Here is a 26,936-nt window from a genome sequence, read left to right on the forward strand (position 1 = left end):
AATTCAAACCAAGCAAAAGCATTAAAGTTCTGAAGTCAAGGATCTATTTGAAAACATATCAAATTAGGTCAGGTTAATACCTGCAGAATATATCTGCCAAGGTGAAGCTTATGTCATGATTTCTCTCTAATTCTAGTTCTGGCACTTGATCATTAAGTAACCTGGGATAAATTAATTTTGTAAGGCTGAACAGAGACTAATGGATCTTATTTCAAAATGATCTTTTTCTTTTTTAACCCTTAACATCTATGCTAAACATTTAAGAAATTTGGTTATTTTTGTGTTTTCTTTAGAGTAGGTCACAAATATTATATTTTGCATTTATTGCAGCATTTATTTTCCTCCAAAATAATTTATACATGCACTTTGAACAATTTGCAATTATTTCAAGGCAGGTGACAATAACTTTGTTTTATTGTGAAGTAAAACACACACAGTAGGCCGAGCACAGTGGCTCATGCCTGTAATCCCAGCACTGAGGGAGGCCGAGGCAAATGGATCACCTGAGGTCGGGAGTTCGGGATCAGCCTGACCAACATGGAGAAACCCTGTCTCTACTGAAAATACAAACTTAGCCGGGCGGGTGGTGCATGCCTGTAATCTCAGCTACTCGGGAGGCTGAAGCAGGGGAATCTCTTCAACATGGGAGGCGGAGGTTGCGGTGAGCCGACATCGCGCCACTGCACTCCAGCCTGGACAACAAGAGTGAAACTCTGTCTCAAAAAAAATACATAAATAAACATGCACAGTAGAAAATATATGTGTATTATAAAGAACAAAAATAGGCCGGGCCTGGTCACGCCTGTAATCCCAGCACTTTGGGAGGCTGAGGCAGGTGGATCATCTAAGGTCAGGAGTTCGAGACCAGCCTTGTCAACATGGTATAAACCTCATCTCTACTAAAAATACAAAAATTAGCTGGGCATGGTGGCAGGCACCTGTAATCCCAGCTACTCAGTATGTTGAGAGAGGACGATTGCTTGAACCTGGGAGGCGGATGTTGCAGTGAGCTGAGACTGGGTCATTGCACTCCAGCGTGGGCGGTGAGAACAAAACTCCATCTTAAAAACAACAACAACAAAATTAATATTTGTAACCCAGGTCAAAAAATATTTTTTGAAACATTTGTTCAATGTCCCTTTAGAGAGGTTGAGTGCTGCATGGAGAAAGGGCAAAGGTGGGCCATGAGTTGCAAGACCCCTTTTGTAAATCCCACTCAGCAAGACATATGCTAAAGCAACCTGATCTTCTTGGAGGATATTTTTTTTTTTTTTTTTTTTTTTTTTTGAGACGGAGTCTCGCTCTGCCGCCCAGGCTGGAGTGCAGTGGCCGGATCTCAGCTCACTGCAAGCTCCGCCTCCCAGGTTCACGCCATTCTCCTGCCTCAGCCTCCCAAGTAGCTGGGACTACAGGCGCCCGCCACCTCGTCCGGCTAGTTTTTTGTATTTTTTAGTAGAGACGGGGTTTCACTGTGTTAGCCAGGATGGTCTCGATCTCCTGACCTCGTGATCCGCCCGTCTCGGCCTCCCAAAGTGCTGGGATTACAGGCTTGAGCCACCGCGCCCGGCTGGAGGATATTTTTTGAGTAAAATCCTTGTGAGGGGGCCGGGCGCGGTGGCTCAAGCCTGTAATCCAGCACTTTGGGAGGCCGAGACGGGCGGATCACGAGGTCAGGAGATCGAGACCATCCTGGTGAACACGGTGAAACCCAGTCTCTTCTAAAAAAGTACAAAAAAACTACCCGGGCCAAGTGGCAGGCGCCTGTAGTCCCAGCTACTCGGGAGGCTGAGGCAGGAGAATGGCATAAACCCGGGAGGCGGAGCTTGCAGTGAGCTAAGATTCGGCCACTGCACTCCCGCCTGGGCGACAGAGCGAGACTCCGTCTCAAAAAAAAAAAAAAAAAAAATTCCTTGTGAGGAGGTCATGTGTACTACCACACCCAGAACTTTCCCTTGAACGAGACTTGTTAAATACAATATTCTCCATCTTGCTAGATTTCCAGTGATGTTTTAACAGCTCTCATACCCTAGGTTGCTCTTCAATCTACCTTCCTTCTCTTGGAGAAGGCTGTCCACATACACAAAGTCTCTCCTAGCCGAGTGTGGTGGCTCACACCTGTAATCCCAGTGCTTTGGGAAGCCCAGGAGGGAGGATCATTTGAGGCCAGGAGTTCAAGACCAGCCTGGGCAATGTGGTGAGACACCCATCTCTACAACAAATTAAAAAATTAGCTGGGCATGGTGGCCAGAGCCTTAGTCCTAGCTACTCAGGAGGCTGACAGGGGAGGATCCCTTGAGCCCAGGGATTCAAGGTTACAGTGAGCTATGATTGTACCACCATACTCAAGCCTGGGCAACAGAGTGAGACCCTGTCTCCAAAACAAACAAAAAAGTCTCTCCTATTAGATCAGGGAATTTCTCAGCATCATGAGGCATCATGTCTTCCCCACAACATACTATAATATTACTAAGAATGGGAACTTTTTTTATTTGATAAGGTCTCACTCTGTTGTCCAGGCTGGAGTGCAGTGGTGTGATCACAACTCACTGCAGCCTTGACTTCCTGGGCTCAAGGAATCCTCCTACCTCAGCTTCCTGGGCAGCTGGGACAACATGCACAAGCCACCTCAGCTAGCTAATTTATTTTTATTTTTTGTAGAGACAGGGTCTCCCTGTGTTGCCCAGGGTAATCTCAAACCCCTGGGCTCAAGTGATCCACCTCAGCCTCTCAAAGTTTTGGGATTACAGACATGAGCCACCGAACCTGGCCAACAATGGGGACTTCATTTTCCATCCAAAAAACTTGTATTGGCTTTGCAGCAGCAAGAGGCCCTATAATGAAGGCCTTTCCTGAACTGAGTGACTTTTGGTGAGTGAAACCAGTCTTTGTGGAATAGGATGCAAGGCTTGCATCCCATACCTCATGATGAAGTTCTCCATTTACCAGGGTCATATCATCCCGTTCCCACTCTGTATGGGAAGGAAGGGGAATTGTGGAAGAATTAGTCACTTGTTCTTTTCTTTTCCTAAACCACTTTGTACTTTTCTGCTTCAACACTATGTTATTATAGTCATTTAATAACTTAAATTTGCTTGTAGAGATGGGGGATCTTGTTATGTTGCCCAGGCTGGTCTCAAACTCCTGGGCTCACGCAGTCCTCCCACCCTGGCCTCTCAAAATGTTGGGATTACAGGCATGAGCCGCTGCAACTGGCCTATTTAATAACTTTATCCTCTTTTGTAACTGGATACTCTCCTTGGGGTAATGATATTGTTTTATTCTTCTTTGTAAATGACTGAATACCTAGAACAATACCCACTATCAAGTAAGTGCCAGTTTAGTGAATGAAAAGAAAGCAGACATTTGGATAATTTGCTTCTATTTGAACTTTTGAATGAAGACGCAATAGTAAGGAACATACAGTCCAGTGCCCTACCTAGCTGGATTACTTAAGTCTTCTGCTTATCCAGATCAGTAAATTATATGGTTGGAGTAGATGAGACACTATTAACCAGAGGTCATTGGACTCCAGGGGATTTTTGAGCCCTTACCTCAAGCAAAGTTAAAAACCACAAGGATCAGATGGCTTGGCAAACCTCTACTATACTACTCAGTCACTAGAGTAGGATACCCTGTCATTGCAATAACATACGTGGAAACCAAAATGACATGTGCCTGTGGTGTCTAGCTACACACTAACACACACTCTCCAGCTTGTTGGTGCCTTTTCAGAGCCCCTTTGCTTGGCCCCAAAAGGTAAGATGGGAACAGATTCTAATAAATCTTTTTTTTTTTTTTTTTTTTTTTGAGATGGAGGGTGGAGTGCAATGGCGCAATCCTGGCTCACTGCAACCTCCGCCTCCTGAGTTCAGGTGATTCTCCTGCCTCAGCCTCCCGACTAGCTGAGATTACAGGCGTGTGCCACCACATCCGGCTAATTTTTGTATTTTTAGTAGAGACGGGTTTCACTATGTTAGCCAGGCTGGTCTCGAACTCCTGACCTCAAGTGATCCGCCCGCCTCGGCCTCCCAAAGTGCTGGGATTACAGACTTGAGCCACCTCGCCCAGCCCCAGATTCTAATGAATCTTTTCAATGCTGATTGTCTAAATCCCTCTGGCCCCTCTTAATAGACCCTGACCAGTCGACAGTGAGGTGAGTGCTTCATGCACGCAGAATGGTGCACAAATACTAGTTAGTTCCAGCACCAGGGAGGTTGGGAGTCTGGCGTCGAAGACAGAGTATTTAACAGAAAAGAGTCCAAGGGCGGCGAGACAGACCAACGTTGCGTAGAGGGGCTATGCTGACAGCTGAGTAGATTAGAAACCCGACTGACGAGGAACTGACTTGGGGAGCGTGCCAGGCGAACATCGCCAGGGCAGAGAACCCCCATCAGCTCCCGAGGTCATTCTTCCCGCGCCCCCACCGGCCTCCGCGCACTCTCCGGAGGCAGAGCGACCGCTCTGCCCGGAGGCTCCAGCGTTTCCCGCCGTTGGAGACTCTGAAATTGCCTTTTGGAACAAAACTTGGGTCGGAAAGGAGGCGAAGGGAAAGCGGTGTGAAGTCCTCGGTGCGGAAGAGTGAGCGGTGCCGTAGGGGGTAGCCCGAGGGGAAGCTTCCCGACCCGGACATTGAGCCGAAGCCGAGCGCTCGACTCCCCTCGCTGCGCCTGCGTTCGGCCACCTCCGGGAGAGTTTCGGCTCTTTCCGTCAGTTCAGCTCGGGCCCTCTATTCCCGGCGCTCGTCGGGCCCCTACCAGTTGCCGCCGGGTACGAGCTGTTCTGCACGCGGACGCGAGCTCGAGTCCCACCCGTTTTCCCCTTGCATCTAGTTTGTCCCCGACCCCCTCCCAGAGTCTCTTCCCTTCCGCGGTAATTTCCAGTCTCCGGTGGCGCGCGAGCCTGCGGACGGTGCGAGACGCGAGGGACCGGGTCCCGAGAAGAGCGGTAACCCTACCGGTCGGAGCCCGCCTCTCGTCGCCCGGCGCCTCTCCTCGATCCCCTCGGTCTCCGGTGCGAGGGCCGTCTCGCCGCTCCAGCCGCGCTCGCGCACCCGTTGGCTGCCACAGCCTCGAGCTTGGCGCGCCGGGTTCGCGCCGGCGCGAGTACGCGCCCTGAGCTCTGGCTGGCTGGCTGGCGCGCACGCGCCCGAGAGGGCTCCGGGGCGGGGCGAGCCGCTGCCCCGGCTAGGATCGGGGTGATCTGCTGGAGCTCCGGCCGCAGCCTTGATTCCCGGCCTGCAGAACGGCCCTGGAGAGAAGCGGGGAGGCGGCGGTGGGGGCGGGGCGGCGTCCGGCTCTGAGAGAACTGGGGGAGGAGCGCGGCGGCGACGGCGGCGACGGCGGCGGCGGCGGCGGCGGCGGCGGCTCTAGAGGGAGAGGTGAAGGAGGCGGAGGATCTCTTTTCCTGTTCTCAGACCCGGGAGCGTCTGGGACGCGGAGCCCGGAGCTGGGGCGACAAGGCGATTGTGTGGGCCCCGGCTAGGTGAGACTGGGGGTGCTGGGTGGCGGGGTTGGCGGGGGCTCAGAGGGGCACCGAGGTGCGGGGAGCGGGTTGAAGGAGGAAAAGGGGGGAGGGGGTAGTTGTTGGGGCCGGGGGACGGGAAGGAGGGGAATGTGAGCCCTTAGAGATTCGAAGTGCCCAGAAGGTGGAAGATTCCTGGGGTATGTGGGGGCGGGCGAGACACCCGTGTCCGAGTTGGGGAGTTTCCAGAGGGATAGGCCGGGGAAACAATGGAGTGGGGGGGGGGGGACTCTGGCGTGAGCGTGTGTGGGGTATTGGATTTTAAGAAACAACGAGCGAGATAGAAAAGAATGAAAGAATAGGATCATTTGGGATGAGAAGTACAATGAATTGGGAATGCATTGGGGATGCGTAAGGTCACCTCCGTGGGTGTCCGAGGTCCTTAGGATTCGGGGGCAATAATGAGATTTGAAAATAAGGGATAGAAGGGCGTTCTTGGAATTGAAGGGGGAGACGGAATGGAAAATAAGGCGGAGAGGCAGAGACATAAAATAGATGGGGTTAGGACTTGGATTAAAACAGAAAGGTAGATTCAGTCAGTTTTGGACTAGAGTGATATTTTTCTCATAATTCATCCAGAATGATTGGGTTCTTTTAGAAAGTGGATCTTTCTCAAGCTTGTCCTCTGCTAAGAAGTACAAACCATTCTTTAAATAATTTGATTATCACTTGTCCATTTTATTGATAAAACATGCCTGTGATAGTTACTTCCCCTCTGTTTAGCAGGCTACTACTGTACGTAATGTACCTATGGTTGATGAAGCAGGAGAGGACAGATCACCAAAAATATCTTGCTTTGAGTTAGGTCAGTGATAATGCAGAGTTCAGTGTTTTGCAGAGAACCAAAAGCTTGCTTGTTTTCAGTTTGACCAAAAGGTGATGGATAAAATTAAGTTATCTGTACTTTGTTAGAATTGCAATTTCTCCCTGAGAAATGTTCATGTACCATCTGCTACTGGTTTTATGTTTGTGGGAGAGAGTTGGGGTTCTGCCTTAAATTATTTCTTGATGTTAACTTCAGATAATCAGGCTGCCTCATACCTTCCAGTTTCAATTAAGGTGATTTGGGAATATTGTGGAAAAGTATCTCTGGGATTATGATCTTTGCATTTCCTTAATACTTGGATTTCCAGACCAAATTTGTGATGGTACTAGATAGAAAATTGCTGATTTTGAAATTGTAATGACTGTTGTGTGCTCATAAATAGTCCATGTTAAGCCTTTTATTTGTTGGGCATTACATTTTGCTGACTCATCTAAGATTTTTGGACATTCATCAGTTTATATTTCTCAGCTAGGTCTTGGATGGTAGCATTTAGGTTACTTTATAAAGGTCCAAAATATGATTTAAATTGTCACTTTTCTTAGATGTTATGAAAATTGAACAAAGCAAGAAGTGAGTGCAGTGTTCTCATTAGTGACAATGTGCCTCTTTTTTTTTTTTTGAGATGGAGTCTTGCTCTGTTGCCCAGGCTAGAGTGCAGTGGCGTGATCTTGGCTCACTGCAACCTCTTTCTCCTGGGTTCAAGCGACCCCAGCCTCCTGAGTAGCTGGGATTACAGGTGCCCACCCCCGCGCCTGGCTAATTTTTGTATTCTTAGTAGAGACAGGGTTTCACCATCTTGGCCAGGCTGGTCTCGAACTTCTGACCTTGTGATCCATCTGCCTTGGCCTCACAAAGTGTTGGGATTACAGGCGTGAGCCGCTGCGCCCGGCCTCTTTTTTAACTGACCTCTTTCAGTGGGCTAGTCAAGGTGCTAAGATTTTTTTGTATGTATTATCTCATTTAATCCTCACAATTATTTCATATTTTGTAAATTAAGAGGTTAAATAATTTACTGAGGTCACAGAGCTAGTAAATAACAAAGCTTGATTCAGACCTAGGTGTATCGGATGCCTTTTTTAAAATCTTCACTGCCTGCTTGCTCTTTCTGCTTCACCCCCATCTTGGTTATAGTAAAGCAGCATGAACTGGTTGAAACTTGGGTCTGATAACTGTGATTTAGATGAAGATTGTTAGTAGGCTGTAGCCTACTCTGTAGAGTTCATTGAAAGTTTACTGCTCCTGTGATTTAACAAAGCTCTGAGATTCTGATAAATAGGGCTAAAAACATCTTTTTGCTAAGGATTTGTCTTGCGACCACACTTAGTTTTCTGTTTAGTCTTGTACTGCTGAGGTACTGTGCATACGTGGCACTCTTACTTGTAGAAGTCAAGACAGCCAGTTGTGGAGCCAAAACCAATTAACTCTGAAAAGCAATTGAAAACTGCTCAGTACTCAGGTGCCCTCCAAACACCTGTTGAGCCCACAATTGGTACTAGCATTACCTCTAAATATAGATATGATCCTCTTAGAAACCAGGAGTGAAACAGCTAGAACTGAGCGAAACAGCTGGGGGCTGAGGGAGGAGCCACAGGTTATAGCCAAAACATGAGCATAGCTCCTGGAGGCTAATCAGGCTAAGACAGGAGGGAATTTTCATTTGTTGAGCATTTATGTATTCAGGCACTGAACTCAGCGCACATTTTTACCTTATCAGTTAGTTGTAAGTATTATCCTCATTTTTCAGATGAGGCTCAGAAGGACTAAAAGTAACTTACACAAAGTCACTTTATAATGGCAGTGAAGAAAGTTTGTGTATACTATTCTAAAAATTGCTGCTTTCAGTTTTCCATTTTAGGGTCACCATATTAAAGCTGGGAACTAAAAGTCAGTCTTTCAGATCTACCTGGCTTCTCTTATGTGTGTAACTGATTATTTCAGTCTTGCTGCTTTCATTGGAAACTGGAAGGAAAAGCTTGTATTTTTTGGATGTAATTGTTAGGAAGTACAGTCCATTCATTATATTACCAAATGAGCTGTAGAATATAATTCAGCTTCCTCAGTTGCTTAGTGTATATCTGCAGCAACATGAAAATAGCATGTCCATCCCTTCTCTTCTGGGATCTTCACTTTTTTTTTTTTTTTTTTTTTTTTGAGACGGAGTCTCGCTCTGTCGCCCAGGCTGGAGTGCATGCAGTGGCGCAATCTCGGCTCACTGCAAGCTCTGCCTCCTGGGTTCATGCCATTCTCCGGCCTCAGCCTCCCGAGTAGCTGGGACTACAGGCGCCCGCCGCGCGCCCGGCTAATTTTTTCTATTTTTTTTAGTAGAGACGGGGTTTCACCATGGTCTCGATCTCCTGACCTTGTGATCCGCCCGCCTCGGCCTCCCAAAGTGCTGGGATTACAGGCGTGAGCCACCGCGCCCGGCCGGGGGGATCTTCACTTTCAACAAAGTCATCTAGACTCTGGAGGATGATAGTGAAGCTTGCCTGTTACAGATTCTTCCACTTTTCTCAATATGTTTTTGCCACAAATGTTTGATGGTTGTTCTTGGTTATTTATTTATTTTTTAGGGACAGGATCTCGCTATGTTGCCCAGTTTTGCCTCAAACTCCTGGGCTTAAACGATCTTCCCGCCTCAGATTCTGGAGTAGCTGGTATTTGCTAGTTTGTTTACTCCCCCAATCCCCCTCCCACCTGCCCAGAAAGGATCTCACTCTGTCACCCAGGCTAGAGTGCAGTGGTACAATCATGGCTCACTGTTTGACCACGCCCAGCTAACTTTTGTATTTTTTTGTAGAGTCAGGGTTTCGCTGTGTTGCCCAGGCTGGTCCCCAACTCCTGGGCTCAAGCAAATCCACCCTCCTTGGCCTCCCAAAGTGTTGGGATTATAGCATGAGCCACCTCACCTCGCCTTTTTGTTTACTTAAAAAAAATTGTTGTGGTAAACTATACATAGCAGAACATTTATCATTTTAACCATTTTTAAGTGTATGGATCAGTAGCATTAAGTACATTCACATTGCTGTGCAACCATCACCACCATCCATCTTGGGAACTTTTTTATTTTCCCAGACTGAAGCTCTGCACCTATTAGGCAATAACTCCTTGTTTCTCTTTCTCTACCCAGCTGCTGGCCACCGATATTCTACTTTCTGTCTCTATGAATGTGACTACCCTGGGTACCTCATATGTAAGTGGAATCATACAATATTTACTTTTTTGTGTCTGGTGTGTACCACTTAGAATTCAGAATTCATCCATGTTGTAGCATATGTCAGAATCTCATTCCTTTTTAAGGCTGAATAATATTCCATCATATGTACATACCACATTTTGTTTATCCATTCATTCTCAATGGACATTTGGGTTGCTTCTACCTTTTGGCTGTTGTGAATAATGGTGCTGTGAATTTTGGTGTACGAATCCACTTGTTCGAGTCCCTCTGTATTGGTCCATTCTCACATTGCTGTAAAAAAATACCTGAGACTGGGTAATTTATAAAGAAAAGAGGTTGAATTGGCTTATGGTTCTGCGGGCTGTAAGGGAAACATAGCAGGTTCTGGGGAGGCCTCAGGAAACTTATGATCATGGCAGGAGGCAAAGGGAAAGCAGGCATGTCTAGGTGGCTGGAGCAGGAGGAAGAGAGAGAGGTGGGGGAAGTGCTACACACATTTAAACAACTAGATCTTGTGAAAACAACCCTAGGGGGCTGGCACTAACCCATTCATGAGAAACCATCCCAATGTTCCAGTCACCTCCCACTAGGCCCCACCTTCAACACTGGGGTTACAGTTTGACATGAGATTTGGTGGGGACACAGATCCAAACTATATCACCCTCCTTTCATTTTTTTTTTCTTCGATTTACACAGAAGTAGAATTGCTGGATCCTATGGTAATTCTATGTTTAGTATTTTGAGTAGGCTTGGTTACTTTTATTTTTTATTTTTATTTATTTTATTTTATTTTTCCTTATTTGCTTTATAACATGTTTGGGTAAATTTATTTCAAAAATATCATTTTCTGGAGATACTTTCTCAGGTCCGTATTTTGACTCCAAATCTGAATACCATCTGCTTGTTTCTTTCCTTACAACAATCCAGGGCTCTTTCTCTTGCTCTAGTAACGTAATCACATCTGGCTTAGAAATGGAACTTCCCAGTGAGATCAGGTGGCTGTAGTTCTCCAACATCACATTCCTGTACAAGGTCCTCTGATCAGGCTGCAGGCACTCCCACTCCTCCTGAGAGAAGTCAATGGCCACATCCCTGAATGTCACTGATCCATGGACCATGTTTCTAGAATTACAAAATTTGGTCAATCTTCCTCGGGCTTCTTCTCCTTGACTTAAGTGTGCAGCAATAACGCTCTCATCCTCCTGGTCCTTCTTTTGGATAATGGTACGACCAACTATGTCGTCAACCCCCGGAGGCCGGAAGTGGAACCGTTGTATTTTTTATTTATTTTTTTGGAGACAGTCTTGTTCTGTCACCCAGGCTGGAGTGCAGTGGCACGATCTCAGTTCACTGCAGCCTCCACCTCCTGGGTTTAAGCGATTTTCCTGCCTCAGCCTCCAATTAGCTGAGACTACAGGCATGCACCACCACACCTGGCTAATTTTTGTAGTTTCAGTAGAGATGAAGTTTCGCCATTTTGACCAGGCTGATTTCGAACTTTCATTCTGATTACTTGTTACCTGAAATCTTAACATTTAAGCAAGACTAAGTAGAATTATATTCAATTTTTATATGATTACATTTTTCATTGGGCAGTGAAAATGAGAACACATCATCCTTTCACACTGTACTGGCTAATTATTTCCATTGTGAAATAGCCCCAAGTATATTATTAACCTTCTTGGCAGCTGAAGTTTCTGATGCCTGAAATGTGTATCTACTGAATGGTGTTAGTTACGATCAGGCCAGTATTGATAGCATAGTTATAATATTTCTATGTATAATATGATCAGGCCAATATTGATAGTATAGTTATTTCTATGTATATTTCCAATATTATTCTTTTAACTTATTAAAATAGGGAAGCTGTATGAGATGTTAGTTAAAAGCACAAGCCATTGAGTACACAAATCTGGATTTGAGTCTACTCCCCTACCTACTCCCTTGGACAAGTCATTTAATTTCTCTGAGTTTATGTTTCTGTATCAGTAAAATGGATGCAGTAGTAATCCCTACTATAGGGTTGTCATGGTTATTGGATTTTGTTTATTTATTTTTTGAGACAGAGTCTTGCTCTTGACACCCAGGCTGGAGCGCAATGGCACGATCTCAGCTCACTGCCACCTCCAGCTCCAGAGTTCAAGCGATTCCCCTGCCTCAGCCTCCCGAGTAGCTGGGATTATAGGTGCTCGCCACCACGCCTGGCTAATTTTTGTATTTTTAGTAGAGATGGGGTTTCACCATGTTGGCCAGGCTGGTCTCAAACTCCTGACTTTGTGATCCACCCGCCTCGGCCTCCCTAAGTGCTGGGATATTTATTTTGAATTAATCTTTATTTTATTTTATTTTTGTTTATTCTTCTTTTGAGACGGAGTCTCACTCTGTCACCCAGGCTGGAGTGCAGTGGCTCGATCTCGCAACCTCCACCTCCCAGTTGCAAGCGATTCTCCTGCCTCAGCCTTCTGAGTAGCTGAGACTACAGGCACGTGCCTCCATGACCGGCTAATTTTTTGTATTTTTTAGTAGAGACGGGTTTCACCGTTTTAGCCAGTATGATCTCTATCTCCTGACCTCATGATCTGCCTGCCATTGCCTCCCCAAGTGCTGGGATTACAGGCGTGAGCCACCGCGCCTGGCCAGTTTTATTTTTTTTTGAGACAGGGTCTAGCCCTGTCACCTAGGCTAGAGTGCAGTGGCATGATCATGGCTTAATGCAGCCTCGACCTTCTGGGGTCAAGCAATCCTCTTGCCTCTGTCTCCCAAGTAGCTGGGACTACAAGTAGATGCCATCATGCCTGGCTAATTTTAAAATTTTTTGTAGAGACAGGATCTTGCTGTGTTGCACAGGCTGGTCTTGAACTCCTGGGCTCAGCTATCCTCCGGCTTCAGCCTCCCAAAGTGCTGGGATTACAGGCATGAGCCTCTCTGCCCATCAGATTTTATTTTATTTTATTTTATTTTTTTTGAGATGGAGTCTCCCTCTGTCAACCAGGCTGGCGTGCAGTGGCAGGATCTCGGCTCACTTCAACCTCCGCCTCCCGGGTTCAAGCGATTCTCCTGCCTCAGATTCCTGAGTAGCTGGGGTTACAGGCATGCGCTACCAGGCCTGGCTAATTTTTTAAAATGTTCTTAGTAGAGACAGGGTTTCACCATGTTGGTCAGGCTGGTCTTGAACTCCTGACCTCATGATCTGCACACCTCGGCCTCCTAAAGTGCTGGGATTACAGGCGTGAGCCCCTGCGCCTGGCTCCAGATTTTATGTTTGAGTTGAAATTCATATAACATAAAATTAACCGGCCAGGCATTGGTGACTCACGCCTGTAATCCCAGCACTTTGGGAGGCCAAGGCAGGTGGATTACGAGGTCAGGAGATTGAGACCATCCTGGCTAACACGGTGAAACCCTGTTTCTCCTAAAAATACAAAAAAAAATTAGCCGGGTCTGGTGGTGGGCGCCTATAGTCCCAGTTACTCAGGAGGTTGAGGCAGGAGAATGGCATGAACCCGGGAGGCGGAGGTTGCAATGAGCCTAGATCGTACCACTGCACTCCAGCCTGGGCGACAGAGCGAGACTCCATCTCAAAACAAAACAAAACAAAAATTAACTGTTTTGTGCCTACAACCATCACCTCTATCTAGTTCAAAAAAATTTTTTTTTTTTTTTTTTTTTTTTTTGAGACAGAGTCTCACTCTATTGCCCAGGCTGGACTGCAGTGGCACGATCTCTGCTCACTGCAATCTCCACCTCCCGGGCTCAAGTGATTCTCCTGTCTGAGCCTCCCAAGTAGCTGGGACTACAGGCATACGCCACCACACCTGGCTAATTTTTGTATTTTTAGTAGAGATGGGGTTTCAGCATATAGGTCAGGCTGGTCTTGAACTCCTGACCTCAGGTGATCTGCCGTCCTTGGCCTCCCAAAGTGCTGGGATTTATAGGCATGATCTACCACGCCTGGCCGGTTTCAGAACTTTTTCATCGCCCCCAAAGGAGACCCTATATTCGTTAAATATTTACTCTTTATTTCCTCCTCTCATTTCTGGCAACCACCGATTTGCTTTCTGTCTATGTGGATGTACCTATTCTGTATATTTCATATAAATGGAATCACACAATGTATGACCTTTTATTTCTGGCTTTTCTGACATAGCATAATATTGAGGTTTAACCACTGGTCTCATGTATCAGAACCTCATTCCTCTCTCTCTCTTTTTTTTGAGACAAAATCTCACTCTGTTGACCAGGCTGGAGTGTAGTGGTGTGATTACAGCTATCTGCAGCCTCAAACTCAAGTGAACCTCCCACCTCAGCCTCCCAAAGTGCTGGGATTACACGCGTAAAACACCATGCCTGACCGAGAACCACATTCCTCTTTATGGCTAAATACTACTCCGTTGTTTGGATATACTACTCTGCCCGCAATGCCTTCCAAGTCATTTAAAAAAATCTGTTTATCGGCCGAGCACAGTGGCTTACACCTGTAATCTCAGCACTTTGGGAGGCCGAGGCGGGTGGATCACCTGAGGTCAGGAGTTTGAGATCAGCCTGGCCAACATGGTAAAACCCTACCTCTATTAAAAATACAAAAATTAGCCAGGCATGGTGGCATGCGCCTGTAATCCCAGCTATTCGGGAAGCTGAGACAGGAGAATCACTTGAACCTGGGAGGCAGAGGTTGCAGTGAGCCAAGATGGCACCAACCTGGGAGACAGAGCAAGACTCTGCCTCAAAAAAAAAAAAAAATTTGTTTGTCTATTGATGGTTAGTTGTATCTTTTCCACCTTTGCCTATTGTGAATAAGGTTACTCTGAATATTCATGTATAGTATTTGTTTGAATACCTGTTTTGAGTTCTTTTGTGTCTATACCTAAAAGTGGAATTGCTGGGTCATATAGTAATTCTTTTTTTTTTTCCCTCAAAAGCTGGTGTCATAGTGTACATATAGTAATTCTATATTTAACTTTTTGACAAACCACCATACAGTTTTCCATAACGGCTGTACCATTTTAAATTCCTACCAGCAACGTATGAGGATTCTGATTTCTCCACATCCTTGTCAATATTTGTTGTTGTTGTTGTTTTTAATTTTAGCCATCCTGGTAGATGTGAAGTGGTATCTCATGCTTTTTATTTGCATTTCTCTAATGACTAGTGATGTTGAACATCTTTTCATGTGCTTGTTGGCCATTTGTATATCTTCTTGGAGAAATGTCTATTAAGTCCTTTGCCCATTTTCAAATTAGATTGTCTTTTTGTTGAGTTATGACTATTGAATTTTAATTGCTGTAAAACACTCCATGAGTACATGTAGCATGCACTCAATAACTATTAGCTAATACTATAGTTGTAATTATTTTTGCCACATGTGGCTTGAATTGGAAGGAAATTTTGCCTAGTTTTTCCAAGTAGGAGTGGAGAGGCAACAAAACCTATGTTTATGGTCAATAAAGATTTGACTCTGTCAGTGTTGATACTTTGCTTTTAATTGATGCTCTCAAATCAATAAATTAGAAACATGTATACATAAAATCAGTTTATCTTTGGCAGAAATCAGTATATTATCAATGTTTAATTAATTCCTAAGAATTAATGGCAATAGTGACTCTAGTTTTAGCTGAGATTTAGATCATCTTTCTTCATTCTGGCCTGTTATGAGACATTTGCTATAATTGCCACAATGAGAATTTTTTGAAAACTGGGTCACAGAAGCCTACTTTTTACAATTAATAGTATGCGATTTATGTATTATCATTGTTTTATGCTTATTGCATCTTGGTTTTATGGGGTGTTCAAAAGAAGATAGATGAGAATAGGCGATCCAAAGTAATTATTTAGAATTTTATCCTCCAGTCAGGATTGAACCATCTTGAACTGATGAATATATTCTTCCAGGTTTATAGGTAGACATGCCATTTCATTATATCATGATTTGGAGTCAGACAGTAGCTTTTAAGCAGAACAAACAGCCATATGTAAGTCTAAATTTGGTTATTTTCTTTGAATAAGCAGTGGAAACTGTATGCATTCAGAAACTGGTGATTATTCAGATATCTTCTGAAGGTCCTCTCTCCCTGTGCTCCGCAGCTTTGTCCTGAACTCTCCTGTCTCTCGCGGTGCCTCTGTGCCTTTACCTATTCTGTGAACTCTGCCTGCAGTGCCTTCCAAGTCAGTTGGTGACTCCTCAAACATCACTGAAGTCTTTCGGGTGGATGCAAATGCTGCTTTTAGCCATTAAAATGTGTTACATACTTTCACAATAGTTCTTGTCCTAGTGTAGTTTTAAAAATGCACTTAAAAATTTTTAAAGCAGTGCATGCATGCAGTAAACAAAATTGGACAGTACAGAAATAAATGGTGAAGACAGTCTCCCAGTTTTCTTCCCCATGGATAGCACTTTCCCTTTTGTATCCTTCGAAAAATATTTTGTGCTGATACAAGAATTTTTGTACTGTATGAAGTGCTTATTCATCTTATCTTTCACTTCAGGGTAATTTATGAATAATGAAAAAATTCAAGCAATATAGAAATGTAGAGTGTGTGAAGCAAAAGTTCCCCTTTACCTTGATCCCTAACACTAGCCCTTTCCAAATAACACTGTCCTAATTAACATTACTCTCTCCAGAAGTAACCTCTGTTATAAGCCTTGTGTGTGCCTTCAGATTGTTCTGCTTACACTTATGCCTATTTAAAAGTGTATGTTTTCGTATTTTTTTTGTTTGTTTGAGACAGTTTCGCTCTTGTTGCCCAGCTGGAGTGCAATGGCGCGATCTCAGCTCACCGCAACCTCCACTTCCCAGGTTCAAGCAATTCTCCTGCCTCACCCTCCCAAGTAGCTGGGATTACAGGCATGTGCCACCATGCTCAGCTAATTTTGTATTTTTAGTAGAGTCAGGGTTTCTCCATGTTGGTCAGGCTGGTCTGGAACTCCCGACCTCAGGTGATTTGCCTGCCTCAGCCTCTCAAAGTGCTAGGATTACAGGTGTGACCCACCACGCCAAGCCCATTCATTTCTTTAATAAAGTTTTACTGAGTGCCTACTATGAGCCAGGTACATAAGAGTAAGCATGAAAATTCTTGCCTGAATGCAGCTTATATTCTAGTGGAGAGGGCAGATATTAAGTGAAGGAGTGAACTGTTTAGTGTTTCACGGGGTAATAAATGGTATTTCCAAGAAAAAAAAAAAAAACCACCCCACCAAAGGAGGGGGAGACTGTGTGAGCATGTAAGTATATAAATGTGTGTGTTTGTGTGTGTGATAGAGACGGAGAGAGATACAGATTCAGATGTAGTGAGGGGAGGCCTTGTTGAGAAACTAATATTTGAGGAAAGATCTAAAAGTTGTCTTTGATTCCCTTTTCTTCCTCATACCTCACATCAAATATATCTCCAATTCCTGTTGATTTAATCTTCAAAATATATCTGCAACCCACCCATCAAGTAGGTGGATTGAATTGGCAGTGGGAGTTTGTGAAGATTTTCTTCTGATTGTTTTAATATTCTCAGTGAATTAGGAAATAAAGTGCTCAGCCCAGAGTGAGGATGAGGAGGGTGATGGAGGTTTGTGTAAAGAGGAAAAGGTGTGAAATTGTTTAGGAGAATGGGAGAATGGCTGCAGCAGGGAAATATTGTATGATTGCCAGGGAACATTGAGAGCCTCTTGAGGTTCGCAGTTACAATTTTGTTTTTGTTTTTTTTTTTTGAGACAGAGTCTTGCTCTGTCTCCCAGGCTGGAGTGCAGTGGTGCGATCTCACTGCAACCTCTGCCTCCCAGGTTCAAGTGATTCTTGTGCCTCAGCCTCCCAAGTAACTGGAATTGCAGGTGCATGCCATCATGCCTGGCTAATTTTTGTATTTTTTTTTTTTTAGTAGAGTTGGGGTTTCACCATGTTGGCCAGGCTGGTCTCAAACTCCTGACCGCAAGTGATCCGCCTGCCTCGGTCCCCCAAAGTGCTGGGATTACAGGTGTGAGCCACCATGCCCAGCCTGTGGTTATTTATTTATTCCGCTCTGTCTCCCAGACTGGAGTGCAGTGGCGCAATCTTGGCTCACTGCAACCTCCACCTCCTTGGTTCAAGCCATTCTCCTGCCTCAGCCTCCCAGTAGCTTGGATTACAGGCACGCACCATCATGCCCAACTAATTTTTGTATTTTTAGTAGAGATGGGGTTTCACTGGGCCAGGCTGGTCTCAAACTCCTGACCTCAGGTGTTCTGCCTGCCTTGGCCTCCCAAAGTGCTGGGATTATAGGTGTGAGCTACCATGCCTGGCCTTTGTGGTTATAAATTTAAAGTGAAATCAGTCAGTATGGTTTATTTCCTCCAGCTGTATTCAGCTGCAGGGGTGTAAATTTGGAGTGGATTTAACCAGGGAGGGGTTTTGCCAATATAGCCGAACAAAGCAGGAGAAGGGCAAGGGATAGAGGGTACCTGTGTATGCAAGGTAGTGGTATAACATACTGTGGAATTCAAACCAGTTAAGGAGGGGAGGACATGAAGTGGCTAAGAGATGGTGAAAAGATGGGAGAAGCAGTGGATGGAAGGTCCTGGTGGGATCAGAAGCTGCTGGAGTTTGGGTATGTGAGAGACTGAACCATGAAGATAGTGGGTCATTGTTGGACAGTGGGAGATAATTGATATTGTGAAAGCATGATCATGGGCTGAGGGGGTGAAGGACAAGATCAGTGGAGGTGAGAAATGTAAAGAACTGAGACAAGGAATTCAGAGAGATAGGGTATGGAAAGATTATCTTTGTGAAATCACTGAGAGTTAAGATAGTAGTATAGAAAGTCACAGTAAGCCAGGTAATGCGTAATAGGATTTTCATAGGATATTCAATGTAATGTTTTGTGTTTTTTTAGGGAATAAGGAGGGAGACAGATTTGGAAACATCTGTGAGGAGCAAGGAGGACATTTACCTCACCCCCAGGTCCAGTGGTATGAGAGGTATGGGGAAGGTAACTTATACCACTTTAGGGCCTCAGAGGCCAGTGTGGCCCCAGAGGAAAACCAGCTTTTAATTAGAGCAAGAAGTTGAAGGGAATATTCAGAGAAGTTGCTGAAAATGTAGGGAACAGTAGAAGCGTTTCAAAATTTGGAGAGGTGGGTGACACATGGAGACAGAGCTAGAGATATGCAGAACAGTGTGGGGATTAGAATGTGGGAGATGAGGCTGGGCGTGGTGGCTCATGCCTGTAATCCCAGCACTTTGGGAGGCTGAGGTGGGTGGATCGCCTGAGGTCAGGAGTTTGGGACCAGCCTGATCAACTTGGTGAAAACCCATCTCTACTAAAAATACAAAAATTGGCTAGGCGCGGTGATGTGCTCCTGTAATCCCAGCTACTCAGGAGGCTGAAGCAGGAGAATCGCTTCAACCTGGGAGGTTGAGGTTGCAGTGAGCTGAGACTGCGCCACTGCACACTCTAGCCTGGGCAACAGAACTAGACTGTGTCTCAAAATAATAATAATAATAATAATAATGTGGGAGATGAGAGATGTGGGAGTCTGGGGCTTCTTTGATGGACAGCATAAGCAGAGATAAAGAACCTGAAGAGATTAGGCCTGGTGGAGAGCAGGCAGGCACTGGAGGTGAGGGTGGGAGTGTTGGGAGGGAGCAGGGGAGTTCTTACCTAGATCCCCTGCTGACACACCTGTTCATGATGGAGAGGAGTATCTCACTCCAGGTGTAAGTGGTTCTCTTTTGATAAATCCTGTGGGCTCTCTCTTTATGATCACATATTAATGCCTTTTGCTTTTAAGTATTTATTTTTTTTGAGGTAGGGTCTTGCTATGTTATAACCCAGCCTGGCTTCAAACTTATGGGCTCAAGCAATCATCCTGCCTCAGCCTACTGGGTAGCTGGAACTACAGTCGTGCACCACTGTGCCTGGCTTTTTCACTTTAAGTCTTTTTGTCTGTGTTACTAATATTAATGAATGAATACCAATAAGATTTTTTGTTTTTTTGTGGTTTTTTTTGAGATGGAGTCTTGCTCATCGCCCAGGCTGGAGTGCAGTGGCGCGATCTCGGCTCACTGCAAGCTCCGCCTCCTGGGTTCATGCCATTCTCCTGTCTCAGCCTCCCGAGTAGCTGGGACTACAGGCGCCCGCCACCGCGCCCAGCTAATTTTTTGTATTTTTAGCAGAGACGGGGTTTCACGGTGTTAGCCAAGATGGTCTCCATCTCCTGACCTTGTGATCTGCCCGCCTCGGCCTCCCAAACTGTTGGGATTACAGGCGTGAGCCACCGCGCCCGGCCAGATTTTTTGATTAATGTTTGTGTAGCACATTTTTTTAAAACCATCTTTTAAATTGTCAGCCCTCTGACTTGGTAAGCTGTACATAGTTGTATTTCAAAAATCTGATTGTCTTGATGAATATAATCTTTTCATATTTAATGTGATTACTGATAGTTTAGACTTATTTCTGCTGTTTTCATTTATACATGTTTTTTGAACCACACTTTTTTTTTTTTTTTAATATATATTTTTTCCCCTGACAGGGTCTCTCTCTGTTGCCCTGGCTGGAGTGCAGTGGTGCAATCATGGCTTACTGCAGCCTCAAACTCCTGGGCTCAATCTATCCTCCTGCCTCAGCCTTCTGAGCAATTGGGACTACAGGCATGTGCCACCATGCTGGACTAATTTTTGTATTCTTTGTAGATACGGGGTTTTGCCATGTTACTCAGGCTGGTCTTGAACTTCTGGCCTCAAGTGATCCACCTGCCTCAGCCTCCCAAAGTGCCAGGATTACAGGCATGAGCCACTGTGCCTAGCCTTGAACCACACTTTTTTTTTTCTTTTTCCTTTTTTTTTTTTTAGAGACTCTTTTTTTTTTTAGGTCACACTCTCTTGCCCAGGCTGGAGTGCAGTGGTATAATCCTAGCTCACTTCAGCCTCAACCTCCCAGGCTCAAGTGATCCTCCCTCTTCAGCTGTACCACTAGGCCCAACTAATTTAAATTTTTTTTTGTAGAGATGGAGTCTCACTATGTTGGCCAGGCTGGTCTTGAACTCCTGGTCTCAAGCAGTCTTCTCACATTGGCCTCCGAAAGTGTTGGGCTTACAGGTGTGAGCCACGGTGACCACACTTCTTATTTGCATTCTGTTGTATATATGGAGTTCTTTTTTCTTCTGATTTTTAAGTTGAACATTCTATTTCTCTGTTTAGTAGTTAACTGTTAAATTTTTAACATGCATGCTTACTGAAGTCCAAGATTAATATCTTTGCCTTCCTGAATAATTCAGGAACCTCAGAATACTTTTAAGTTGGAAGGGCCCTGCTTCGCCGTCTTGCGCAAAGCTGCTAGTGGTCGGCTCTGCCCACCATAACGGGAGGAAGGAATTCTCGCAAGGCTGGAGTCCTCCGGGCACGCCAGTCGGAGGCGGTTGGCAGAGTGTCTCCCCAATCCGGTGATGGGGCTGAACGCTACTGGCTTCATGGCCACCCCTCCGCTGCCTCCATCTGGTTCAGCGTCTGTTTGCTGAGGAGGCGGACTAGGGGCGCGGAGTCTGTTCCCTTGGGTGCATAGGTCCGGGTTGATAGAGGCTTTGAGTCCTCATCACCACAGCTGACGGCTCCGAGGGACTAAGCAGGATATATCTTTAGAAATGAGTTGCACAATTGATAAGGCACTTGCTGATGCTAAAACTCTTGTTGAAAGATTAAGAGATCACAACGATGCAGCAGAGTCTCTGATTGAGCAAACCACAGCTCTCAACAAGCGAGTAGAAGCCATGAAGCAGTATCAGGAAGAAATTCAAGAACTTAATGAAGTCAGAAGACATCTGCCATGGTCCACATTAGTTATGGGAATCCAGCAATAAAGCAGACATATCAGAGAATTGCAACAAGAAACAAAAGAATTGCGTACATCCCTGGAAGAACATCAGGCAGCCTTGGAACTTATAATGAGCAAGTATAGACAACAATTTTTTTTTTTTTGAGGCGGAGTCTCGCTCTGTTGCTCAGGCTGGAGTGCAGAGGCGCAGTCTCGGCTCACTGCAAGCTCTGCCTCTCGGGTTCACCGAGTAGCTGGGACTACAGGCCCCTGCCACCACACCCAGCTAATTTTTGTATTTTTTAGTAGAGACGGGGTTTCACCTTGTTAGCCAGGATGGTCTCGATCTCCTGACCTCGTGAGCCACCGCGCCTGGCCGATAACAAATGTTTAGATTGCTACTGGCTAGCAAAAAAGATGATCCAGGAATAATAATGAAGTTAACAAGAGCAGCACTTCAAGGAACTACAAGCACATGTTGACCAGATAACTGAAGTGGCAGCAGTAATGAAGAAAGCCATTGAAATTGACCAGCAACAGGGTTGCAAGGAACAAGAACTAATATTTCAACTTGAACAAGAAAACAAAGGCTTGAGAGAGATCCTTCAAATAACTCGAGAATCATTTTTGAGCCTAAGGAAAGATGATGTGTCGGAAAGTACTTTGTCAGCATTAGTGACCAACAGTGACTTGAGTCTGAGGAAGAGCTGAAGAGCTTCTGAGTCTGTGAGCTTCTTACATGGCTCCAAATGGTCAAATAAGTGAATGCATGAATGAATGAACAGAAAATTCAATCCTTTATTTTTTTCTCTTTAAATATGTACAGTGCACTGGCTATGAGATAGCAACAAAGATGCATAGTTAATGGTCATAGACTTTATTCCAAAACATAATTGGAAAATAGAAACTGAGCCATTGCCAATTGGTAAAGAAATGAAAGGTTTTCACAGTGACTACTGAATACACCAAGACTACTGAATACACCAACTTTTGGCCATGCTGCTGGCTTTCTGGGTGATTAATTAGGTAAACTTGAATATTCCCAATAAATGTTTGAGATTCATAAAATTATACCAATTTAAAAATACAAAGTTTTGCCACTGTTTTGTGAACGGAAGATTTGCATGCTATCTTTCATCCTTATTTGGTGTCAAAGTTAATACGAAGTTTATGTACCATGAGACTTCAGCTTTAGTGATTGCCTACTTTTACATTTAAATTTTTGTGAAAGAAAACTCAGTTTTAAAGCCTATAAGAATGTGTTATATGTACCATAAACAAAAGTGATAATTTAATTTTAGCAATTTACCATAACTGATACATAGCTAACAATTCTCCATAACTTAGTTTAAGTATAAGAAATTCCATTTCAGGAATGAAAAAGAATACTACTTTTTTTTTTTTTTTTTCTGAGGCAGAGTCTCGCTCCGTCGCCCAGGCTGGAGTGCAGTGGCCAGATCTCAGCTCACTGCAAGCTCCGCCTCCCGAGTTTATGCCATTCTCCTGCCTCAGCCTCCCGAGTAGCTGGGACTATAGGCGCCCGCCACCTCACCCGGCTAGTTTTTTGTGTTTTTTTGGTAGAGACAGGGTTTCACCATGTTAGTCAGGATGTTCTCGATCTCCTGACCTCGTGATCCGCCCATCTCAGCCTCCCAAAGTGCTGGGATTACAGGCTTGAGCCACCGCGCCCGGCCAGGAATACTACTTTCTAAGAAAACTTATAGTAGACATATTTAGTAGGTTGAACTACTTTGAAAGAGTAAGTTTTGGTTTGAAGTCAATAATGAAGATGAGATTTGTTTTTCTCCTCTCTGGCTGATTTTTAAGGATATTATGTAGTTCATTTAATTAACAGTTGAAATGTGTGATATGGCAAAATAGGTATGGTAATTTCAAAGTGAATTGGGAATTCCTCTGGCTCATAGAACCCTTTTAAATTAAACTTAAAAAACAAAAGAATTCTGGATCTGTTTTTAAGCTCCATCTGGTCCTCATAGCCTGTAAGATTTTTCTTAAAACCTTTCAGCTGAAAGTGGGGATAGAGGTGGGGTAATCTGTGGATTTAGAAGTATTTGTTTTCTGTTGTCTTTTAAAATGTCAAATATGCTGGGCGCGGTGGCTCACTCCTGTAATCCCAGCACTTTGGGAGGCTGAGGTGGGTGGATCATGAGGTCAGGAGTTTGAGACCAGCCTGGCCAACGTGGTGAAACCCCGTCTCTACTAAAAATACAAAAATTAGTGGGGTGTGGAGGCGCGTGCCTGTAATCCCAGCTACTCAGGAGGATGCGGCAGGAGCATCACTTGAACCCGGGAGGCGGAGGTTGCAGTGAGCCGAGATTGTGCCATTGCACTTCAGCCTGGGCAACAGGGCTAGACTCTGTCTCAAAAAATATATACATTAAAAAAAAAAAAAAGTCAAATATATAGTATGTAAATTTTTAAAAAGCCACCAGTTATAGAAATGTGCTTTAACGGCCGGGCGCGGTGGCTCACGCCTGTAATCCCAGCACTTTGGGAGGCCGAGATGGGCGGATCACGAGGTCAGGAGATCGAGACCATCCTGGCTAACACAGTGAAACCCCGTCTCTACTAAAAAATACAAAAAACTAGCTGGGCGAGGTGGCAGGCGCCTGTAGTCCCAGCTACTCGGGAGGCTGAGGCAGGAGAATGGCGTGAACCCGGGAGGCGGAGCTTGCAGTGAGCTGAGATCCGGCCACTGCACTCCAGCCTGGGCGACAGAGCGAGACTCCGTCTCAAAAAAAAAAAAAAAAAAAAAAAGAAATGTGCTTTAACATCAGTTGAAACGTAAATTTTCTTATGTCATGGTCATTGTAGTAAAAAGGGATAAAAGAAGAGTGTCAAACATGATGAAATATATCATATGCATTTATATTGAATACATATTAAAGACAGAAAATTCTACTTTGAGTATATAATTTGTTAAATATTACTTTATATAGTAATTTTTATGTATAATTTCATATACTGGTAAAATTCAAAACCACTTTACACTTCAGAATTTTTCTTTTTATTTATTTATTTATTTATTTTATTTATTTTTTTAAGAGACGGAGTCTCGCTCTGTCGCCCAGGCTGGAATGCAGTGGCGGGATCTCGGCTCACTGCAAGCTCCGCCTCCCTGGTTCGCATCATTCATTCTCCTGACTCAGCCTCCTGAGCAACTGGGACTACAGGAGCCCGCCATCACATCCGGCTAATTTTTTTGTATTTTTTTTAGTAGAGACAAGGTTTCACCGTGTTAGCCAGGATGGTCTTGATCTCCTGACCTTGTGATCCACCCACCTCGGCCTCCCAAAGTGCTGAGATTACATGTGTGAGCCACCCTGCCCGGCCAGAATTTTTCTATCTTAAGTTTGGGCTGAGTGAGTTGGATGAGACTGATTGAATAGAAAAGGGCTAATGGCCCAAACATTACATAGATTTCTTTTCTCAGTCAGAGGCCTTATTTGGTATTTTATAAATGACAGTTTTATTTTTAAACTTTTTTATTGTTTTTGGGAAAATATCCCTTATTTAATGACACATTCATTCAGATACTTTATCCCTGGTAAGAAAGAAAGGAAATAAACTACACAATTGAGATTAAGTCTGAGGCAGTTAATTGAGGCAGCTCTACTATAAAAGATTACTTGATAAATAACTATTTTTGTAAACAAGTTGGTTTAACTTATTCTTGGTCTTTTTGCTTGGATATGAATATAAGATCATGATATTTAAGGTCTTGATGTTATTTAGTGACACTTTTCCATACTGTTATTATTATTATTATTATTTTTGGTTGTTGTTAAACAGAACCTTAAGTTTATGTCTGAGGTAGGTACTGCATAGGAACCTATTTTATTATTAAAGATGAGTGATTAAAAAAACGAATGCTTTAAGTTATATTCCTTCTGTATGCTTCAATCTTACTTAATTTTTTGGTAGTTTAGTTCCACCTTAAACCGTGCTTACTGTGAAATATTTAAGGCTGGGGTTGGTGGCTCACACCTGTAATCCCAGCACTTTGGGAGGTGGAGGCAGGTGGATCACCTGAGGTTAGGAGTTTGAGACCAGCCTGGCCAACATGGCGAAACCCCGTCTCTACTAAAAATACAAAAATTAGCTGGGCGTGGTGGTGGGGGCCTGTACTCCCAGCTACTCAGGAGGCTGAGGCAGGAGAATTACTTGAACCCAGGAGGTGGAGGTTGCGGTGAGCCGAGATCATGCCACTGCACTCCAGCCTGGGCAATAGAGTGAGACTCTGTCTCAAAAAAAAAAAAAAAAATGTGTATATATATTTCAAATCCACAGATAAAAATAGAGAGTAGGGCGGGCATGGTGGCTCACGCCTGTAATCCCAGCACTTTCGGAGGCTGAGGTGGGTGGATCACCTGAGGTCAGGAGTTTGAGACCAGCCTGGCCAACATGGTGAAACCCCGTCTTTACTAAAAATACAAAAATGAGCCAGGTGTGGTGGCAGGCGCCTGAAATCCCAGCTACTTGGGAGGCTGAGGCAGGAGAATTGCTTGAACCTAGGGGGCGGAGGTTGTGGTGAGCAGAGATCACGCCACTTCACTACTCCAGCCTGCGCAAAACTGTGAAACTCTGTCCAAAAAAAAAAAAAAAAAGAGAGTAATATAGTAACATCTGTGTACTCACAGTGCTTTTTTTTTTTTTTTTTTTTTTTTTTTTTTGAGACGGAGTCTCGCTCTGTCGCCCAGGCTGGAGTGCAGTGGCCGGATCTCAGCTCACTGCAAGCTCCGCCTCCCGGGTTCGGGCCATTCTCCTGTCTCAGCCTCCTGAGTAGCTGGGACTACAGGCGCCCGCCACCTCGCCCGGCTAGTTTTTTGTATTTTTTAGTAGAGACGGGGTTTCACCGTGTTAGCCAGGATGGTCTCGATCTCCTGACCTAGTGATCCGCCCGTCTCGGCCTCCCAAAGTGCTGGGATTACAGGCTTGAGCCACCGTGCCCGGCCACTCACAGTGCTTTGTCTCATCTTAATTATGCCAATTGGCTTCATATCTTTTTTTTGTTTGTTTGTTTTTGTTTGTTTGTTTTTTTGAGACGGAGTCTCGCTCTGTCGCCCAGGCTGGAGTGCAATGGCGCGATCTCGGCTCACTGCAAGCTCCGCCTCCTGGGTTTACGCCATTCTCCTGCCTCAGCCTCCTGAGTAGCTGGGACTACAGGCGCCCGCCACCGCGCCCGGCTAACTTTTGTATTTTTAGTAGAGACGGGGTTTCACCGTGGTCTCGATCTCCTGACCTTGTGATCCGCCCGCCTCGGCCTCCCAAAGTGCTGGGATTACAGGCGTGAGCCACCGCGCCCGGCCCATATCTTTTTTTTTAATTGTGGACATTTTCAACAATAAAAATGGAAAAAATAATATAATTGACTCTCATGTAGACTCGTCTAGCTTCAGTGATTATTAACATTTTTTCCATTCTTAGTTTCCTCTATTCTTCCCACTCACTACTTTTGATGAGTATTGTCAACATTATCCATCCTTTTCTAAAATTCTCCATCAGCCTTTTATCCAGTGATTTTAGCAGCTATTGATGATTGTTGACTAGATCCATTCTTATTTTAAGGCATACAAAATAGGGATTTTTTTTCCAATTATTTTATTCTGTATTTATTAGGTAGAA

General features: G+C 44.6%; 2 protein-coding genes and 1 pseudogene across 7 annotated transcripts in view; 2 read left to right on the forward strand and 1 right to left on the reverse strand.

Moving 5' to 3' along the window:
• Window positions 1–396: 396 nt before the first annotated feature.
• On the reverse strand, window positions 397–20,951 carry LOC135966394 (uncharacterized). Its single transcript, XM_065525216.2, has 4 exons — window positions 20,772–20,951; window positions 10,439–10,732; window positions 4,955–5,403; window positions 397–692 (listed from the first exon to the last, which is right to left on the reverse strand). The coding sequence occupies exons 1-4, from the start codon at window positions 20,949–20,951 to the stop codon at window positions 638–640; spliced, it is 978 nt and encodes a 325-aa protein (XP_065381288.1). The 3' UTR covers window positions 397–637.
• The window catches only part of SPATS2 (spermatogenesis associated serine rich 2), a 169,502-nt gene continuing 147,729 nt past the window's right edge, over window positions 5,164–26,936 (forward strand). For 3 of the 6 annotated variants that reach the window (XR_012420217.1, XM_005570766.5, XM_015430881.4), the window contains exons 1-2: window positions 5,164–5,481; window positions 9,474–9,536. The gene's annotated coding sequence lies outside the window, so the exon portion shown is untranslated. Of the gene's footprint in view, window positions 5,482–9,473; window positions 9,537–18,374; window positions 18,460–26,936 lie in introns of all 6 variants that reach the window. The other 3 variants (XR_012420218.1, XM_005570765.5, XM_015430882.4) reach the window with 2 other exon arrangements.
• On the forward strand, window positions 21,101–22,140 carry LOC107126697 (FGFR1 oncogene partner 2 homolog; annotated as a pseudogene).

The sequence above is a fragment of the Macaca fascicularis genome, chromosome 11 (genome assembly GCF_037993035.2).
Source record: "Macaca fascicularis isolate 582-1 chromosome 11, T2T-MFA8v1.1".
Lineage (NCBI taxonomy): Eukaryota > Metazoa > Chordata > Mammalia > Primates > Cercopithecidae > Macaca > Macaca fascicularis.

Coding starts and splice junctions, on each gene's coding strand:
- LOC135966394 (XM_065525216.2), bottom strand. CDS start 20,951: ATGAAGCCAGTAGCGTTCAGCCCCATCACCGGATTGGGGAGACACTCT. Junction 10,733..20,771: donor AGGGCCCTTCCAACTTAAAA/GTATTCTGAGGT, acceptor ATTATCCAAAAG/AAGGACCAGGAGGATGAGAG. Junction 693..4,954: donor CGAGAGGCGGGCTCCGACCG/GTAGGGTTACCG, acceptor CTTGTTGTCCAG/GCTGGAGTGCAGTGGCGCGA.